General features: G+C 34.2%; 1 protein-coding gene across 1 annotated transcript; it reads right to left on the reverse strand.

Moving 5' to 3' along the window:
* Positions 1-11,889: 11,889 nt before the first annotated feature.
* On the reverse strand, positions 11,890-13,981 carry LOC132171396 (heavy metal-associated isoprenylated plant protein 36-like). Its single transcript, XM_059582704.1, has 3 exons — positions 13,691-13,981; positions 13,519-13,594; positions 11,890-13,053 (listed from the first exon to the last, which is right to left on the reverse strand). Exons 1-3 carry the CDS (start codon positions 13,772-13,774, stop codon positions 12,110-12,112), a joined length of 1,104 nt encoding a protein of 367 aa, XP_059438687.1. The 5' UTR covers positions 13,775-13,981; the 3' UTR covers positions 11,890-12,109.
* Positions 13,982-21,899: the final 7,918 nt, after the last annotated feature.

Raw genomic sequence — 21,899 nt, forward strand, 5'->3', positions numbered from 1 at the left:
GATCATTCACAAAATATAAACCCTTCGATAATGTAAAAAAATTAATAACTCAATTGATTCGGTTGGACAAACACAAATTCATGATATTCAGAGGCTCAAATTAGTATGAAATTGTGGAAACGTCAGTGAGATATGAAGTGTTTGGGATCGTGAAATCTGTGGGAAAAGTTAGAAAAAATGGAGGAAAGTTAGGGAGGAAATTTACCTGAGAATGAGAAGCTTGAATGACGAGCTCGTTACCGACACGTGCGAGGCACGTGATGCACCTAGCGAAGGTCTTGAGCGCGTTCCCGCCCAGACTCAACTCCATTTTCGCCTCTGTGTGTGTCTCTGACTCTGTGTGTGTGTGTGTGTGATGTGAAGCGAGAGAGAGCACTCACTTTCAATGGGTTGGCGGGAAGGGCAAGCGATTTTGTAATAGTCCGGTTGAATCAGGGACGTCCATGTAAAAAGGTTGCACACCAGATGGCGGGTCCTGAAGGTCATGGATGGTCCAGATTAAACCAGACGGTCCTGATAGTGGGATAACAGATTTTTTTTTTTTTTGAAAAAATAGTGGGATAAGAGAAATGGACACTTATGCTATGTTTGTTCGTAAAATAATTTTCAAAAAATGTTTTTCATATTTTTTTGGTGTTTGAAGCGACATAAAATAATAGTCAACGAAAAATATTGTTCATTTGACCAAAAATTCTTTTTTAATTTTTGAAAAATAGTTTACATTTTTTAAAACCGTAAACCATTTTCTGAATTTAAGTATCTCATTTTCAAATCGACTAATCCTGCCAAGACCTGCCCAGGACCTCACTAGAACTTGATTGAGATTCGATTGGACCTACCTGAGACCCGTCGGGACCTGCCCGGGACTCATCGGGAGTTGACGGGGACCCGCCCAGGACATTTTCATAATTTAGAGTTTTATATATATATATATAATTGTGATTTTCCGTACGCGCCAAACACTATAAAATATTTTTTAGAAAATTATTTTCTGAAAAATATTTAATATTAAAAATATTTTTCGACGAAAAGCATTTTACGTTGAAACAAACGCAGCCTAAGTTATAACCCATCATTTTTGGCATGAGTCAATAGGTGTGAGGAAAGTCCTGGGACATAGAATATTTGCTGCAGGGAAGATCACCGATAAAGACATGGCATGTGGCAGATGGTTAGAGGGAGAAGTTCACTATAAAAAACGACAAAAGTCATGTAAAAGGGGATTTTTCGTCTGCTCCTCCTAATTTGAAGAAGGATCCTCTTCATTTCAAATGAAAAATAAAATAAAGATGACCTATTCCTAATTTAACGGGGGCAAAATTGTTTCAAAATAAAAGGAATTAGCTTCTCTCATTTGAAATGGAAAAGATCATATTCCTTCTTGCTCGAACTTTTTCGGCTATCATTACTCTTTTTGTTCTTGGGCCTTTAGCTGACTTAACTATTTTTTTGGCCCGCCCATTTCAACAAACTTCCCCACTAATTTCCTTCTCGTTTATAATAACCGACCCATCAGTATTTTGACTCAAGTTAAAACTGTTATAACATAGAGTGTATCCGAATTGGGCACTCAAGGAAACCCCAACCATATATATTTTAATCAATGGATCATGGCCATGATATTTCCAGAGCCGAAGTTAAGGTAGGCACATAGAAATCTCTAAGAAAAGGTAGCAGAAGTTAAGGTTACAACTAACAAGGTATGTTTCCCGGCCGACAACCTAAGAGCTATCCATGTGGACAGTGAAAGATTTGGCATTTCATCTTCTACAAGGGCCAGAAAAGAGACCACTCTCCTAGTAAATGGCTATGCTGCGTCTGTGGGCATTTTGGCTGACCCGACCCATATTTTTGGAGAATGTGAGAAGGCATTAAGGACAAATTCATATAATTGTCTTAAAAATTAAGGATCTTCTGAAATGGTGATGAAATATTTTATAATTTAAATTTTGTTTTTGTTGTATCGAAATGTGTATACGGTGCCACCTCATTTAAAATTTTTAAATGACGTGACAATATATTCATCATGTGACAATATATGAAATTTAATCTGGATCATAAGAAGATTTTGATCACAACAATTTTTTCGATTGTTATTGAGATACCACAGCCAACTAGCTAATTTAATGGCTAATCAAAATCTTTATGAAGAAGAAAACATTATTCCAATTGTTATTATCGTGCATAATAATTGATGAACAATATAGAATCGAAAAGAGAGTCGAAACACAAATTTAACGTGGTTCGGCAATTTGTCTACGTCCACAGAGAGACGACTGTAATTTTACTTTTATGATTTAGGGTTACATCATACATATATATAGAAAAACTCTAAACCCTACTTGTACGGATTTATTAAAAAAAATTTCAAAATACTCCGTACCGCGCCCTGCACTCCCACAACTTAATCGTTCTCCCCACAAACTTAATTACGCCTATGGGGCAATATACTCCCACTCCGTCAACACCAGTTTTAATTATGTTCGAGTAATTTTCATGTTAAATTAGTTTCTTAGATTTTGAATGAATCACTCCCTTTCATGCCTTGGCCTTTTGGAAACATTGAGTTTGATGGGGGTTAAACTTCGAGTGATGGTTCCAACATGGTTAAGATTAGAAAACTTGAGTTTAGAACATCGACAAAATTAAAATTAATTAATTAACGGTAAGGTGCTCATTGTGGCACACCTTTTTAACTGCCCCTTTCACCTTAATGTGGCTCAAAATCATCTCAATGCAATTTTTTTATGGAACATGTTTCCCAATTAGTCAGACATGTCGATTTTTTAAGACTTGGCCTATAGCGAAACATTTTTTTTTAGGTAGGGATGTTTCCTAGGTTAAAAACGTTAGGTGTAGCTCCTAAGCCAATTAAAAATAGCAGCTTAAAGATATCGGGCTTTATAAGTAGTTTTAAGAATGTTTCAGATTGACTGGTTTTATTAGAGTGATAGCATATATGTAACTACCGCTTTCTCTAAGTTATAGCTTATTTGGGACTGCGTTTTAAAAATAGATTGAGCTTTTAAGTCAAAAAAACACTTTTTAGCAAAAGCTTAATTTTTAAGTTTTTGTCAAAGTGCGTTTTGGTCATTTTTAGACAATTCAAAGCGCTTTCAAAATTTGTTCTCAAACATGTATTTTTTTTTTTCAAATTGACTTTTTGAGTATTAAATACACTTTTAAATCCCTCAGACGCACACCCAAACAGACTCTCAGTATATATAAAGCAGGAAATGGTCGAGCCACCTTTTGGCCAAATGAAAAGTGGCTGATCCAAGTAATTCTATTTATCACCTATCATCCCCTCCCATCACTCGATTCTCCAAAGCCTATGCGACTTGGTTTTTTCAACAAAAAAATTAATTTTCATGTACCAAATATTATAAGAGACCAAACTATACAAGTTTTGGAGATGAGAGGATGATGTATAACGTTACTCAACCAACCCACCCCGAATCACCAACGATAAGCAGTTGAAAAAGAAAAAAAAAAAAAAACAACGGATAATATACTTTTTACTTTTTTTATTTTTTCTCAATATTCTATGGATCATCATTTTTAGCTTTTTTTTTACTTGGATCCTAAAAAATCTTTTTTTTTAAAAAAGACAAAGTCTAAAATGACAACCAAACGTAAAGTTATACCATTTAAAAATTGTGATTTAACCAAAACTTATACTAAAACAACTTTTTGGGGCACGATTGTGATGAAGGTGCAATATATAGTATTTTTTATTTTAAAATAAAAATTAAAATCAAATGTTGATAGATACTGCTTTATTGCTTTATCAGTAAGTGGAATACGAGTGAGATGAAGTTATAATATATAGCATTACTCTAACCATTTATTATTTTATTTTATTTTTTTAAAAAAAAAACTAATGAATATGAACAAAACCATGTATTTGATAATAGTGCAGTGCATAAGACAAGGATGAATAGGATAAATTTGAAGCCATATGGATTGACCTGATGGTGACCTAAACCACATAAACCAATTTAAAACTTTTTTCCTTTTCAAAATAATGCTTGTTGCCTAATTGTGGGCTCTTTTAATCTGCAGGTTAGGTGTGATGGAATTGACAGCACTAACATATAGTTGAACATATCCAAATCGCCAAATCGGGGGTGCACTCATTGAACCCCTATGCTTTATTTTAATCAATGGATAAGGAATCATGAATTTACAGTACCCATATATTAAAGTATTCAAAAAGGTGCCAGAAATTATGGTCACTGGGTTAACTTTCCCACCACCTCATCTGTGTCCTTTCGGACCACATCTTCACATTATTAAGGTCACTGCTGCGTGTCTGTTCAAGTTTGTTGTTTTTTCCACCTGTTTTGTTTAGGCCGGTAAATTTCATAAGAATATTTTTATATTTGGTGTTTAAATTACTAAGAATTTTTATTCAAATGAGATAGGGCATTAGTAGTATTACTGCATATTCCACTCTTACCTAATTCTCATATCACTGAGTTGCCATATTATAGTTAGAGTTGTTCGAGACCTGTTTGGACAAAGTGGTGTCTGTGCAAGTTTGTTGTTTTTTAAGGTCACTGTTGCGCGTCTGTGCAAGTTTGCTATTCTTTAACTTATTTAAGCAGATAAATTTCATAAGAAATTTTTTATATTTGGTGTTTAAATTACTAAGAATTTTTTATTCAAGTGAAATAGGGCAAGAGTAATACTACATACTCAGTTCTTATCAAACTCTCATATTATTGGGCTGCCATATTATAGCTAGGGTTGTTCGATACCTGTTCAGATAGATAAATTTCATAAAATTCCTTTCATATTTGTTGTTTTAATTGTTAAAAGTCGTTATTCAAATGAGATAGAGCACGGGTAATACTAGTTACTCATCTCTAATTCAAGTCTTGTATTATTGAGTTGATGTGTAGGTGACCATTAGTTGTTGAATTAGTCTTTATTAAAAAAGAGTATTTATAATTAATGGATTGGACACATTCATTTTCCTTGTAAAACTAAACACATTTATTTCAGAACATTAGGATATTTTTGCCATTGTTTTCCAAATTAGTTCATGTAGTAATGGCTAATGAAAGTTGTTGGGAAGGGTATCATTTGTTCGTGGCCAATTGACTAGACCCTCTTGAATCTTTGTGAAGAATAGATTTTGAGACAACCCAGAATCTTTTCCTCTGTTTTCTCAACAGTCAACTAAAGGGAAGTTTGACGTACGGATGTTCTTTGCAACATGCTGCCAGAATCCAAATCCCACTTTATTTTGTGTCAGAATTATTTTCATCTTAATTAATTTCTCTTAATGAATTTTTAATCCAGCAGTCTTGCGTCTTAAAAGCTGTAATGGGTTAGGCTTTTAATGATTCGATCTCTTCAATTTTTTATTTTATTTTTTAAATATGAGATTATCAGATTAAATCTAATAGTCGAAATAAATGTAAATATTTATATGTTATTGAAGCAAGTGAGTTTGACATGTTGAAAATTAAAGATACCTAATTATTTAAATTTTAAAATTTTAAAATCTCATATTTTAAAATTTTTTAAAGAATCTCAATCCACTTTTAATGATGTTTCCAACAAGTTGAGATTAAATTTTTTAATTAGAACACCTAACACAATGGTAAGGTGTTCATTGTATCGCATGACCTTTTTGACAGTGAGCAGGACCAATATCATCAACCCCACTTCTTAAATGTATAAAGTTTTCTTTTTAAATTAGGCATTGAGAATTTAATCTATTAAATTAATGCATATTTAGATCGACTTTGTACGAAATAAATCTATTCTTTAAATGTAATTGTACATGAAAACTTAAAGTCATAAAAATGACTTTGTAACCTTTCATAGCTTTTGGTTATAATTTTCAGAACTGTATGTTTAGCTTTATGCTCGTAAAATTTCATCAATAAAAGTTTCATGTTTTTCAAAAAAAAAAAAAATAGAAGTAACGTTCCGCAATTACAATAACATAAATAAAATTTGAAATTTTTTCATTTGAAATTTTATCTTTGACATCTAAAATAGCTTCTCTAGTGAGTCAGTGAACAACTAAATTTGCATATCTCTTAATATGTTCAGTCTTCCACGATCTCAGTTGGCGTAACCTTTCTTTGATTCTCTATCAATTTAAATGGCCAAACTTACTCCAATTTTTACCCACCATTTTGACTGCATTAACAATTTGTTAAGCATCTCCCTCCAAGATTATATCAACGAAACCCATCTCCCTACATAAATTCACTGCATATATGGCTGCAATCGCTTTAGCCACAACATGTTCTAGTGAGCAGCTCGGTGTAGTACTCCGTGCTGCCAAGACAGCTCCCATATGATCTCGTACGATAACACCAATTCCAATACGCCCATGAGAGTCGTCAACCAATGCATCCCAATTAATTTTAAATAAACCAATGGATGGTGTTTGCCAAAATGTTGTTGATTTTTCATATTTTTCTTTGGACATAAATTTCATATAAACCAGTTTAAAGGAAATTTCCTCCGACCAACTTCATTAAGTGTCGAGTGCCATCTCTTACATGTTTTTTTAATATTTTTAGCAGTAATTTATTGTCATTCTACTAATGTAGGAATCCAAACATTAATTTTTTAAAAATCCAAAGATATTGAATGACACTTGTCACTTAATAAAATAAGTTGAAGGAAATTTTTTCGGAACCAACTTGGAGATCGACCCTTCTGAATTCATCAATTAAATTACTACTTTTATTCTTCGATTCTAGGAAAAATTTGTTCTTAAAACTACTTGTATGCAACTTTTGAGGGGCATGTTTCCTATTATAATCAGACGCCAATATTTATTTATTTTTAAGTAGGAATCTTTCATAGAATTAAAAAAGATTTGGTAGCTCTTAAGCCAATGGTAAATCCCTTATTACTTGGCATGTTACCATCATGTTATTGTCATAAGTGCCGCCATCATCATCATCATCATTAGCACCACCTCTTCCTGCAAAGATTCTTTCAGACAAATCCTGCTCCAAACCTCTTTTACATTCCCCCTCCCTTCTCCCCATCTTCCAAAGGAATCTTGTTCTCAAGGTACAAAGAAGGAATTTGTAAAGAGGATCAAATATTTCTTTCAATGAGACCAAGTCAGATCCTTAAACAACTAAAGCTCTATAGAATATAATTCCATCAAAAGTTCATGCTTTTGTGTGGCATATGCTAACTTGTATGCATGCTAAATAAGAATTAATCTAACTATGTGACAAGAAGAAACATGAGATCTTGCAATTTTGTAAAGAGACCCGTTATATGTAAATCTTTCATGCAATTCTTTTTCAAATCGACCATTGAATTTGTGTAGGTCCTATTGATCCAATGGTTAATTTGAAAAAGAGATGTACGAAATATGTGAAAAGATCATTTTTCTTTTGGGAATTTAGCCCTTCATCTTTTGGAGACCTTTAGTCACAAATTTAGATATGATGCTCTCGCTTCAACATCAAAGCCTTCGTTTTCTTTTTCTTTTCCTTCGCTAGCTTCTTTGGTTGTTTCTCATCTTTCATTTTTATCTTCTCATCAATTGTCTTATCTTCCGCAGGTTATAAACATAGAGAAAAGTATACATACATTCCTCAAACTACCATATCTTGGTTTTATTTATTTATTCATTTTGTTTTCTTAATTTTTAATTTAATGAATGATATTTTTCTCATTGGAAGGACAATGACATTGTTTGGTAGCTGAAGGGAAACATTGACAATAGTCAATAGAGTTGTAGTTTGAGAAAATATGTGTACTTTTTTTATAAACTTATGTCCTCAGTATGTTGTAGCAACAATATATGATCAAAGAGTTGCTCCAAACTATCGTCTTTGGACATCGCTTACTCTAATATCAATTGATATGCTCAAAGCCTCAAAGAGTTGCTCCTAACTTAAGTAACTCCACTTATGGCAAGAGAATCACATATTGATTACAAATATTTCTCAGCCTATTCATCTCAATCTTCTACTATTTATAGCAAATGAAACCAAACTTTTACTCCAAAACAATCTCCTAATCTTAATCCTACTTAAGGGCTTTTTTTTTTTTTTTTTTTCCCCTAATTAAATGCGGAAAAGGGTTAGAAGGGTACTTAAGGTCTTATTTAATCCTATAAGAACTCTTCTAAACAACCAAGTGGAAACTCTCTCCTGTCAATATCTAATGTTGAACATCTTGGTGTCTAAACGAGAGCCATAGTTATTTCCAGCTCCATTTTCTTTTTTGGGTGGGGGGGATAAATTCAGCTTCAATTTTGTTATCTTTTAATTGTCTGTCAGATAATTCTTTGCAATGAATCTAAATTAGTGATTTTTGTGATGAAACTCACATAGTTGGGCACATTTATCCAGATAAATTGGGAAATAATATATTTGATTCACAACAGAGCACATGAGAAGTGAGACCCCACCATATCTGTGGCCTACTGGCCTTCCAATTACTCAAAATCAGGGTCTTGTCAATTTTCCACCAATATTACTGGGTGGTATATGAGAAAAGCAAGTGAAAAGCTTTCAGAAATCAGTGAGGCTTGACAAGGAAGATGGATTGAATTGAGGGAAATGGAATCCAGTTCCTGATAAAAGGATAAGCAATTGATTGACTCAAGACTATATATATATATATTGTTTCTTGATTAAAAATTCTCTGATGAATCATTTTCATCCACACCAATATATATATATATATATATTGTTTCTTGATTAAAAATTCTCTGATGAATCATTTTCATCCACACCAATTCTCCAACACTTTTTATCCTGTCTATACCATTGTTCGTACCCCTTCTACCTTTTTAAGCTTCTTACAATTTTTTTTTTTTTTTTTTCAAACTCTGAAAAATCTTCTCTAATATCAATTATTTAAATGGGTTTTTAGGTGTGCCACTAATACAGTTTTCAAAATAAATTACTGAACTCTTTAAAAAAAAAAAATTTAATCACAAACACTTTTTTAAAAATAAAACAGAAAATACCTTAAAAAACAATTATGGCATTCTCATTTTTTCATGAGTGGAAGTTGTCATGTTGTATGAAAAAAAAAAAAAAAAAAAATTGTGGCTAGCTTGGCCGCTAACGGTGGCCTTTAAAATTGTCTACCGACTTTACAAGGGCCACCAGAATTGCCTGACTGCCTCGAAATTCAACAACCCAATTTTTTTTTTTAGAACTTTTTTCTTCTATTTTCAAATCACTTATTAATTTTTAGAAAATGTCGGCGGATAATAACTGCTCATATCTGCTATCCGCAATCCACTATCCACATATACAGATGTGGATGCAGGTAGCAAAAACTAATATCTGCAAATGCGGATGTGGACAGCGGTTTTAGGGTATGCAGAAGTTTCACTTTAGGAAACTATTCTGATTTGTTCTGATTTAATTGACTTATATGTTATTCATTTATTATTATTTTAAAAAAATTTATCGTCACCAACTATAAATTTATTGAAAGCTAAATATTAAATAATATATGTGATGAAAATGTATTGGTAAAATGATTAGCAAGTGTAATATGAATAATAGTGTTCAAGAATAAATAATGTTTTTTTTTTTTGCTATTTATTAAAAGCAATAATTAGTGAATTACAACTTTAAAGTTTAAAACGCTAATTACTTCAAATGCGGATAGCGAATAATATTCGCATTAACCGCGTGGTTGGGGATGATAATCACATATTGTAAAACCATTATCGATCTGCATTTTACGAATACAAATACAGATATTGATATTATCTGCATCCACATTTTCACTCTAAGGACAATAATGGTGATTGGTGACCCAAAGAGCTACCATTCTTCCAATATATTGGTTGAACACCTTTTGTTAATCATAATTTATATAAATTATTTCTACTTGAAATTGCTTTTAAAAAGCTGTATGTTGTACGTATATGATCACCTCAGAAAAGAATAAGAACAAAACAACAAAAGGTTCTCCATGATATCAAAGCTTGGAATGTCAAAGAACACTCAAGTGGGCAGGAGAATAAAAACCCAAAAAAGAGCTTTTTCCCACATATTGAAAAAAAGATACCAAAGGGAGCCCTTCCTTTGGTTGTGTTGGGGTTTCTGGTTCAAAATTGTGATCAAACTTAAATCATGACTCCACTAATTTCCCTTCAAGATTTAATACCCCTTTTAAAAGAGAAGGGCTGCTGATATGTAGGACCCATCAAATGCTAGTTTTTTTTTTTTTTTTTTTTTTTTTTGGGCATATTACCAAAGTGACCCTGAATAAACCCACTTTAGAAGTCGGAAAATAACCCTTGGTTAAGAAAAGTAATGAGACATTTTGGTAATGTGATTAGGAAAGGAGTTAGGCCAAGTGTCATCCCACTTTTTTTTTCTAATATATCTTTGGATACGTAGTTGGAGGTTCAACTGGTGGTGGCTCTGGGTTGGTTAGCTGTTTTGGATGATTTTTTTTTTTCTTTTCTTTTTTAATATAATATAAAGGTAAAACAACTTTGAACGTTATGTGATTTGGGTAATTATTTGAAAAGAAAAAAAAAAACCCCAGATTTTTTAACAAACATACCCACTTTAGGCATAGAGTCTAATTCAAGTGGAAGCTAAGAAGCATTTTTGCTTCTATTTGATGAGGATGGTATCTTTCTTTATTTGTTCCTTCCCAACTGAGAGAGAAAATTGAGAGATGTAAAAGAAGGAAGGGGTTGTATGCAACCCAATCTAGTTTCTTTTTAATTGGGGTGAAAGCTTAGCAACTTTTACTCTGATAAACTATTTGTTTTCGAGTAATTCAATGTCATGAGTGTTAATTATTGGTCGTGGTAGATTTGAATCCTGTTAAAACATGAATATTAAACCAATGAATAAATATGTCAAACTCAAAAGGCATTATTAACCAACAAATCATTTCACGTTAAAGAAGGAAATGACAGCTTAAAAAAAGAGAACAGAAATTGAGAAGAAACACCACAGTTTTAAAGAGAAAGAGACAATACATCACACACTCCAAAGCTTGTTTTAATGAGAAACTGTTTTCTCAAAGTAAGAGAAAGTGGGAAATAAAGAAAACCCATAAAAATTGAAGCCATTTTTTTTCTTTTTCTTTTTCTTTTTATTTTTTCTTTGTAAAAGACGTGTTTAAAGCAAGAAACGTTTTTCCCAAAGGGACACAAAAAACCAGGACCGAACACTTTGTTAGGTAATCTTTTCCTGGGTCTTCTTTTAACACAAAGCTTTGTATTGTAATACATTTGATGTCCCACTTCCCAGTCAAAACACCCCCTTTACACATCAGAAAAAGTTTGAGGGATTAAGAGATTTCAAGGGTCCTACAAACCATTTGCAACTAAGACAGCATTGCAAATCAATGCTTTACTTCGCCATGCCCGGCTAATCATTGTCCCCAACCACTTCTTTGATCAGGTAAACCTCATACCTCATATAAAGTCTCTTACAGAATTCCTACAAACCACTTGCAACTAAGGCAGCATTGCAAATCAATGCTTACTTCGCCGTGCCCGCTAATCATCATCCCCAACCACTTCTTCGAACAAGTAAACCTCATATAAAGTCTAACAAGTAAATCTCATATAAAGTCTCTTATATTAACTGTTCAAATTGCAGTCTTGCACCATTTCTTCGAAAAAATAATTCTCATATAAAATCTCTTACTTTAACCGTCCGAATTGCGGATCCCGAATTTAGCTTGATTATTACTTTGAATAATTAATTTTTTTTGTTTTTTTTTTCTCAATTCTCATCTACTGATATTGGCTACATACCTAAAAACCCATGGACCTACCAAAGCACTTATTGCTCTGTTTTATGTAACTAGCCACCAAGCAAATCTACTTTTGAGACAGATGAGAAAGAGAAAGAGAATGAGAGAGAATGGGGGCCTACGGCTACAAACACCTAAGCAGACAGCAACTTTTAAACCAAACTCAACAGTAAACAGTAGTACTAAATTACCACAAATACCCCACCAAAAACCCACTAGAGCAGTAGAGCAAGCCCCATTTATGTCTTTTCATATCTACATACATCACGTCACGAAAATTATCTCCCCATTGGCTTATACGAGCAGTATAAGCTTTGCCTATACCCAAAATCTCCAATGTGGTCGCTCCATTTGCTCACATGATGGAGCACCCATTTGGATTTTCATCACTGAATAGCTCGAACGAAGAAGCGGATGGGTGCGGGTCGTAATAATATTCCGACGGTGGATGCTCCAGCTCGGGGTCGTGAACCGGGTGCTGCACGTACGTGTGTGAATACGGTGGTGGCGACGAATAGTGTGTGACGTGGCTACTAACGGGGTGTGCTCTGCTGTAGCTCGTTGCATACACTGGCGGTGCATCGTAATGTGGTTGGTATTGTGGTGGGTATTGATGATGGTACACGTGCTGAGGTGTATGGCTGTGATTGCCCGCAGCTGGAATTTCAGTCATTAATGGGCCTTGATGATCGTGCGCGTACCCGTGCCCGTGCCCATGCCCATGATTCGGTGATCCACTGCCAGGTGGCGGTGCATCGCCAGGATGTCCAGCCTCGTCAATAGTGACGGTCGCCTTTTGGCCTTTCTTTTTCTTCTTTTTACCTCCACTGCCACTCCCACCACCACCACCACCACCCCCACCACTTTTCTCATTCCCATTCTCACCGTCGCCAGCACCCTTCTGCTCAGGCACCGGTGACTGACTACCGGCCGCTACGGTTACATTTTGCTTCACCTCAGGCTTCGGCTCCTTCGCTTGTCCACCGGTTTTACCACCTTCACTGACAACATTACAGTGGCTGCCACCTTCACCATTTTTAGCAGAGTCTTGGACTTGAACTTTCGCCGTCTCTTTTTCCTTGTCATCGCCATGGTTGCTTTCTTCAGAGCTTTCTTGTTCGATTTGCTTCTCTTTGTTCTTTCCTTTGCTGCGCTTTTTCTCTTTTGAGTCAGCCTTTTCAGGCCAAAGCTCTGCATGTTTCCCCGTCTTTAACAGTCTCTTAATCAAAGTCTCTGCCTCTACATTCCCTATTACGACGGCTTTTTGTTGCCTCAAATCAACATCTACCTTGTAGACACCTGAGAATCGAAGAGAAAGTTTCCAAATTAGTTAGGGAAACAATTAAATCAACTAGAAATTCCTTTCCTTCCTTTCTTAAAATTACTATTGGACTTGCGATTGGTGTAATTTTGAAAACGGCACAAAAAGAAAAGGAAGAGGTGGGAAACTGGAAACATCGAACTTACAAAAAACAAAAAAAATAAAAGAAAAAAGAAGCAAACATGGAAGAGAAAAACAGAGAAACCAAGGAAAAATACTGATGTTGAGCAAAATAGAAAGAACTCAGATGACAAAAGCTCATAAACCATAAGATTTCAGCTGAAAAAAATACAAATGAACATTAAAAGAGAGATTTAAGGAATAACTTGCAAGAAAGAAAGAACAAAACTAGAGTAAATGAACAAGTTTTTGCTTTCTGGGGAAGCAAATGGAACAAGCCATAAGAAAATGAAACTCTAAAACTATATGGGTTTTGAGGTTACCTTCAATGTCAAGTAGAACCCTTTTGACTTTTCTTTTGCAGCCTTCACAGTGGATGGAGACTTTCAAGACCCATGTCTGAGAAAAGAGGAGAAAAGTTTTAGGCACAAGCAAGAGTTGAAATTTTGTTGAAAAAGAAGAGGGTCTTCAAAGAAACCATTATATAAATTTTACCTTGCCTCTGAGAGGTGCTAAAGTTTCTTCTACTACTTCTTTAGGTGCCTCTTTAGCTTCTGCCTTCGCTTCTGTAGCAGCCATTGGAAGAAGAGGAAAGAAGAAGTTGGTATCTTCAGAGAGAGAGAGAGAGAGAGAGGGGATGCAGTATGAGTGGGAAGGATTACTTAAAAAGAGGGAATAAGAAGCTTTGAGAGAGAGAGTAGGGCATAGGGGTTGGTGCTTGATGGGGTGGCAACAGTACAACTGTTGCCAAAGAGAATTAAAATTATATAAACTCACTAAATAAATGGACACCTATCAACTTATTTAGAGCATTGATGCTTTTTTGCAAGCTGAGATTACAAGCATTTTCATTTATATATATATATACTCCCCTTAAGCAACTTTACTGAGGGACTAAGGAACTCCTTTTCTCTTTTTCAGTTTGGGCTCCAAGGCAAGTAGGATTTGGGGAAGTTTTATTTATCACTGAAAAACTTCACAAAATTCTCTCTAAATTTCTACGTCTACTTTAGTTAGTTTCATATACGGAGGTATCTTTACCAGTAACACATGTATTATCTATAATACAAAATAAAAGCATTTAAATTCAAATACTAAAAAGAATATTTAACCCTAAACAGTAAAAGAAAGCTATCGCTAATGTTCTAGACAATTAGGGTTATGATTTCCTTAAAAAAAAAAAGAAAAAAAAAAGAAGAAGAATAGAGTTATGGGCCTCAATGGCTACTGTGATTCCAGTTGTATGTGTCTATTATATGTATAGCTTTTTATTTATATATTACAATATATTTTTGAGTGGAGAAAGTGCTAAATTAGCACCATTTTCTGATTATTAATATATACTATGAAAATTATTTTTATCAAAAAACATGTATTAAATTAATCAGTACACACTCAAATTGGGTTGAAGAAACTGTCTATAAATAAAAATGATATGTGTCAATTTTTTTAATAACATGTAAAATGCACATAAATTTTTAGTAAAATTTATTTCAACTTTGTTCTTATTATTAAAAAAAAACATGTACATCTTATATGTTTAAATGACACGCCATTTTTATAAATTAAATTTGAGAAAAATTCTCTTACCCAATTTGAAGGAAAATTCTGTCCTATTTATTAATTATATAATTTTGAAGTGCTTCGATTTGTTAATCATTTTATTTCATCGAATACACTTCTCCAAGTATATAGAAGTAGTTTTATCAACTAATTAACATCTAACAATGAATCTCAGATGAACTTTTTGATACATTTTTATATTAAATTTTTTTTTATTAATATAAACTTTTAGTATAAATAGTAATTTAAGAGTTCAGAATCAGGTTATGAAGAGGCACTTGTTTCTCTCAATCTCTCACTCCTTATGCACTAAGGAAACCAGAGCCTTTGATAAATCTCTTTCAGGCTGGCATAACACTGGGATCAGAAAGTGCTGACTCTCCAAAAGGAATTAATTGAAAAATGTAGAAAAAAAATCAGTGTTCATAACTTTTAATTATAGAAATGATTTAACTCTGAGAGATTGGTGCTTACTGCTGGGGATGAAGGTGGAAAGCAAATTAATTAGAGGATGAAACTTATTCAGCAACTTTTATTTTTCACAGGTAGATTGTCAGGCCTGGGAAAAGGGCCGTGGTACAATTAGTTTAAAGGTATGGCGAGTTGGGACAGTGGGAGGGGCATTTCCGAAGGTAATAATTAAGTCATGGGCCTGGAAAAGGGCCTGACAAAAAAAAAAAAAAATTCCAATTTACTTTTTCACATAGGTTGTTTATTCTGGTCTCTATAGGCTGGAGGAGGATCTTTTCCCTTAAAAGGGTATTAAGCATAAAATGGAAAACTTTATTATATGAAACTGTTGGTCCAACTTATTGGATCAATGATTTTGATTTGCTTTTCAAAAGTGAATATAATTTGCTTAAAGATGTTTTGAAGTAGCATTTGGTCCTCCCTTTATATATATATATATATAACTTGAAAGTTAGATCTATTGTGATCAAGGCCGGCCATATATATTTTGAAGTCTTATGTGAAAAGTTTAAGTAGGCCTTTTTTTAAAAATAATATTTATTTAATTTATTTTAATATTAATTATATTTTTATTTAAAAATCATTCTTCTTGCCTTTTGGAATGCAAAATTACTGATTAAGTTTTTATATTCAAGATTTTCTAACATCATTTTTTCAATTGATAATATGGCTAATCCATTTAATCTCTCTTGTGACATTGTTGATTTTAGGTAGGATTTTATCAATTTTAATTTTGAAAAACTTCTTTATGCAGAAGCAACTATAACATATATTGTCAATAAAATTCAAATCTGAATAAGGCTTGAATAAGGATATAGGGAGAAAAATGAAAATTTATAAAGAGATGAGTTTGTAATTGAATAAAATATTTTAGAAACTTTCCATCGTATAGCATTTATTTATTTACTTTTCCCATTTGATTTTAAACGTTAGACACAATCTTTGAAACTTGATCCCTTCCCGTTAGTTATATTTGAGGGTTATGTTTGTCATTTCACAAGGCCAAAAAATAATAATAATATCTACCTGTTCAAGATTGTATTTTATTTAAGAATATCTTTATTGTTATTTGATTTCCTTATATATTGATATCAATTTTTTAAGCTTTATTTATTTCAGAAAGTCAGAGAATCAAATGATATTAATGTATTTTTGAAATTAAGTAGTGGGCCTTAATTTAAGCATATATGTTGACTGTGTTTAATTTTTTATTTTCATGGAAATGGGAATTAGGTGTTGATTTTTTTTTTTTTTTATTTTTTTTTTTTATTTTTTATGGAAATTGTTTTATTATGTTCATTAATTGGTGGCCTTATTAAATTGTGGCATTTTTTAAATTACTTATTTACCATGATTAGAGGCCTTAATTAAAGAATATAGAGGGTAATAAAGTTTTTAATTTTTTTTTTTTTTTTTTTATGGAAACTTTTTTTAATTGAGGGCGTTTAATGGGGGCCCTAGGCAACCGCCTAACTCGCCTAGTGGTTGAAACGGCCCTGACTGTGATCTGCCCCTCTTCCCCGTGCACGTGCCCGACATTCTTCTTCTCTAGCCAGTTCTGCTCCTCCCTGTCGTCCTCTGCCTCCAGACATATGGTCCACGGGTCACCACGTCTCCGGCGACTTCTCCCACTCTGGTTCTCGATTGTTTTTGTTTTTTTTTTGTGTGTCTATGTTGATCTCTAAATCTGGTTGCAAACCGTTTTGAAGTGTTCTCCAGACATTGTGCCAGTGCTTCCCGCTTGCGGCTGTTTCGATCGGACCACCTTAAGGCTTCGTTTGGCAACAGCCATGACCCAGATACTGTTTAGTGTCTGGGTCATGGCTCGTTTTTTTAGGGAAATTTTTGCTTTATTTTTCCCATTTTACCCCTATCTCTTAAGGATTTTTACAGACCTTTTTTTTTTTTTTTTTGCCTTTCCCACGCTGAACGTTGATGGCCAGCGTCTCCCCAACTCCCCCTAACATGCGTGTGAAGCAGCCGAGGAGAAATTCTTTCTGATTTCTCCCCCCCACCCCCCTTTCTGATTTCAAGCTGAACGTTGCACGCTCCTTCTTTCTCGATGGAGAAACTGCAAGTGCTGGTGAACGAGATAGCCTACGCTCGGGACCACACAAAGCTCTCTACTCTGCAACGCTCTCTCACCCCAGTCCTCTCATTCGCCTCCTCCCTCTACAGGGTCGCTCTCTCCTTCCGCCACTGTCTCTACCGCTTCGGCCTCCTTCGCAAGCACCGGTAGGACCCACCTCCTTCATTTCCCTCTCCGTTTGGCTACCGAGAAAAGAAAAGAAAAGAAAATTCTGAGTTGTCGGCCCCAAAAAGTTTTCACCTTCAACTAAATCAAGGCAACTAACTTTGGTTTAGTAGAGCTTCGTTTTGTTTTCTATGAGCCCAAGTTATGGGATAATGGGATACCTTCCTTTCCCACATTTTCTCAGCAACCAAACAGCGTGGGGAAGCTTTGATTGTTACCGAGAAATGTAAATTGGGTGTTGGGTTCTCCATTCTTTTGATACCGAAGAAAAATAAACGCCGAGCTTGAATTTTTCACTACTTTTATTTTCTTTTCTGCCACTCTCCCATCAAAGATAACGCCCTACATGTGGTTCCAAGTACTGCTTTTGTGAAATGCAAAAAAAAAAAAAAAAAGATTTTGTTTAGATCGTTTGATATATTTTTGTTAGAAAGGTTGCCAGTGCCGGTGATCAGTGTGGGGAATTTGACGTGGGGAGGCAATGGGAAGACACCGATGGCGGAGTTCATTGCTCGCTGGTTATCTGACTCTGAAATTTCACCTCTCATTCTCACTAGGGTACTATTACCTAGTGAGAAGCTGGAGGAAAAGAGAAGCTGCGCAGCAGATTTTGGGAGAAAAATAAACAAGGGTAAAAGTGTAATCTAATATCATGAAAAAGACAAAAACAGTGTCTAAGCCAAGGTCAAGGCTGTTGCCAAACACCCCCTTCATTATCATTTTCTCTGCTCACCAATTCAAACCAAGTTCTATACATAGTCTTTGCAAATATAAGTACTTTCAGGAAAATCTCACTTTGTTAGAGACCAAATAAACGAGAAAATTGAAAGAAAAAAAAAATTATTAAAAAAGAACAAACTTGGACAACCGATACATACATGTTCATGCCTTTTTGGGTCATCATATATTATAATAGTATGATGAATAAATCAAAGAGAAATAAGATTTCGATCATAAACAAAACCGTCTCATTTGGCCTCTTCAGCAATCTCGGTTCTTATTTGATTACTTCTTCTCATGCTTTCTCTTTGTTCTTATTTGATTAATTACTTCTTCTCATGCCACTTCAACACCATAACATATTTAAAGGTTGTTTGGTCAATAAACAACGGAAGCCCTCAAATCTATTTACTATTCCCCCTGAATATTTCTCACCAACCAAACAAAAACACATCAAAGACACGGAAGCCGAGAAAACAAAACCAAAACCCTAATCAGAAGAAAAAAAATCAATGATAAAAAGATCTAACAGGGGGATTTGAGTTTATAAGGAAGAAGACACACCAGGATGAGATCGAAGAGGGTGGCCTGGTCGACCTTGACGAACTCGGCGTCCCAGGCCTTGAGGTCGTCGTCGGAGGAGGTGGAGCGGTCTTCGGACGCGGCGGCTGCTTTGGGGGCCTCGACGTGCTTCTTGCAGTACTCGGTGGCCGAAGACGTCGCCGGAGTGAGAGAGACAGAGACGGAACCTTGGGCCGGAGTGAGAGAGACAGGAGCGACGTACGGACAGGGAATTTTTGGATCTGAAAGGGAACAAGACGATCTGAATGGTTTAAAATTCAAACTTTTATTTTTTTAAAAAAGAAAAATGCCACGTAAGAAAGACGTTGGTTTTGAATTAGGTTTGTATTGTGCTTTTAACATTTTCTTAATTAAAAATAATAATAATAGAAGTTGATCGCACAATTTAAGTAAAATGATTGGCAACTTCCCTACTGTACTACTGGAGGTCAAAATAACGTCAATATATGGGCGTGCGGCATGCCCTCAAGAAAGGAAGTTTTAAACCTGCCTGGAGTGTCATTGAAACTCTGTGCAATTGGTGTCGCTTGCCCACACGCGGATGCAAGTGGAGGGCCTGTTTGTCTTGTTTGGTTATGTGGCAGGTTGTCCACCAATGTCTCATAGACATTCAACGCTTCGCTGGCGTTGACAATACAGGCCGAGTATTTTATCCATTGTTGGGAACGTACACGCAATGAATTCGTTGAGTGTTGTGCCGGAGAAACCAATGCCGCGTTGCATCATTAAATAATATGCGTTAGTTAAAAAAAAAAAAAAAAAAAAAAAAATCTTTTGTCAACGAAAACAAAAATAAAGCTTTGGTCAACATATCCATTGCCTGCACTTTCAATAAACTAACTCATAAATAAACGACAAATTGCCTCAAGTGGGTTTATAGAAAAAATTTTAACAAAAAAAAAACTAAATAACGAAAAATAGGTGGCCTTTTTATATTAAGAAATAGTAAGCATACAAACATATTTTATTAAAAAAAAATAAAAAAATTACAAATTGATGTGGCACAATATAATTGGATATGAGATAAATTCAAATTTTGAAAAACTCAATCATGTTGTGCCACATCAATTTGTAAATAATTTTTTTGTAAAATGTGTTTATAAGCCTAACATTTTCCTTTTATATTAGCCCCTTAATTATTATTATTTTTTCAAATGGTTATTTTATATATTTTTAAATTTTACTTATTAAACTTTAAAGGTATTTGGAAAGAAAAATGCAAAATTGCCTAATTTGACATGTAATGACGCAATGGTACGTAGTATGTGGGGCTTCGATGTTAATTTTAAAGTTTGGATGCATAATTGCAAAATAAGTAAGTTCAGAAAACTAAAGTGTATTTTTTCCCCTTTTTTTATTTTTTATTTTTATTTTTTACTGTTGTGACTGATCAAATTGTGGATTGACAACCACATCACCATTGTGATAGTGATGGAATATTTGTGTGGCACATAACAATAACATTACTCTTATGATGAATGACTTCTTTCATACATAAGAGTAATGTTTATGTGCCACACAAATATACCACCAATATCCCACAAATGGCACATAACATTAGTATCTCTATATACATATTTAAACTGTTTTTAATCATGTTTTAACAGATGGGTTAGTTTTAAAATAAAAATAGTATATCACCTTTAAGTATTTTTGGACAAATATGTAAGAATCAAGTCACCAAGTCTCATGACATGTGAAATACGTTGTGTTCAAACCTCTATGTTTTGATGAAGGATTATTGCATGAATATAGGTATTTAGGTTAAATTTGTAGTTTGCGCCATTGAACAATAGACCAAGATGGACAAACGTTCGATTGTGGGTGAATGACATTCGAATATCAAGGAGCGAATATTTATGGTTTCCAAAATAGGTTTATACAATTTTTAACATAAGTCTTACCTCATTTCTTTCTAGGACTTGACGAACATCGTCATGAAACCACAACCTACTACGGTTGCCAGGTTCTGTGGTTGATTCTTGTTGAACAATTTCTCTACTCATTTATTGCAGTAAGTCATGCATCTTCAATGATTTGTAAGGCAGGGTTGTATTGGGACAGTACTCATGATGATCAATATATATGAGAGATTTATCCACAAGCACTTGTATACCATTATCAACAAAGTAACCAAGTGCGTCTAGTATTTTACTGACATGACATAATTCTTGTCCTTTGAAAAAACATGCAATGTCAAGAAAAATATTTTTTACGATGTTCTTCAACCCGTCATAACTTATTCTAAGTATTTCTTGAATTGTTTTATTAGGAATTCTTGTATACATAGCCAATGCACTTTCCCATTCATTCGAGCTTTTACCATATAGATATGAACCAAGCACTATTAAAGCCAGTGGAAGGCCCCTGGCATAACCTGTTACATGCCCTATGAGTTCCAAAAAATCGTAGTTAGGTATGTCACTTTTGAAGGCATTCTAGCGAAAGAGCTGATGAGCTTCATAGCAATTCAATTTATTCACCTGATATGCTAAATCAACTCCATGTGCAGTAAGTAAATGTTTATATCATGGTGTTCTGATGATTCTACTTCCTAAGCCAAACCTATCACCTTTTCCAACCAACTTTTTTAATTGCTTTGACAATAGTTGTCTTTCTAATCCCACGCATTCCAAAGAACCCTATTATGCACGCAGTGCCCTTCTTCTCTATATCTATAAGTGACTTCACATCTTGTGCATGAGATTCTTTTTCAGCTGGATACTGAGCAACTTTGAAGTATGCGTTGTTTACTAATATCGAATCCACCCATTTAATGATTTCGTGCATGAATTCAGGTTCATTCCTACCAATACAAATAGATAACAAAACATCAAATTAAGGAGTTATTTTCATATTAAAAGAATAGAAATATTTAAAAGATTAATTATATAGGGTTAAATACTAAATACCCCCTGGAGTTTAGTTGCTTTATTTTTTTCTCCCTTAAGGTTTAATTTTTATCACAGGAGATCCCTGTGGTTTTGATAATAGACCAAATTAGTCCTCTGTTAGTTGATCATTAGTTGACTTAACGGAAGTCCACGTGGACCAATCAAATGTTGACACGCGGAAACTACTTCAATTTTTTATTTATTTATTTTTAAATAAATA

The sequence above is a fragment of the Corylus avellana genome, chromosome ca2 (assembly GCF_901000735.1).
Source record: "Corylus avellana chromosome ca2, CavTom2PMs-1.0".
In the NCBI taxonomy this organism is placed as follows: Eukaryota; Viridiplantae; Streptophyta; class Magnoliopsida; order Fagales; family Betulaceae; genus Corylus; species Corylus avellana.

What these genes read in the sequence shown, in the direction of transcription:
- LOC132171396 (XM_059582704.1), bottom strand. Translation starts at nt 13,774, where the DNA reads ATGGCTGCTACAGAAGCGAAGGCAGAAGCTAAAGAGGCACCTAAAGAA. An exon ending in TAGCACCTCTCAGAGGCAAG is followed by an intron (nt 13,595 to 13,690) that starts GTAAAATTTATA and finishes CTCTTTTCTCAG; the next exon opens with ACATGGGTCTTGAAAGTCTC. An exon ending in GGTTCTACTTGACATTGAAG is followed by an intron (nt 13,054 to 13,518) that starts GTAACCTCAAAA and finishes TTCGATTCTCAG; the next exon opens with GTGTCTACAAGGTAGATGTT.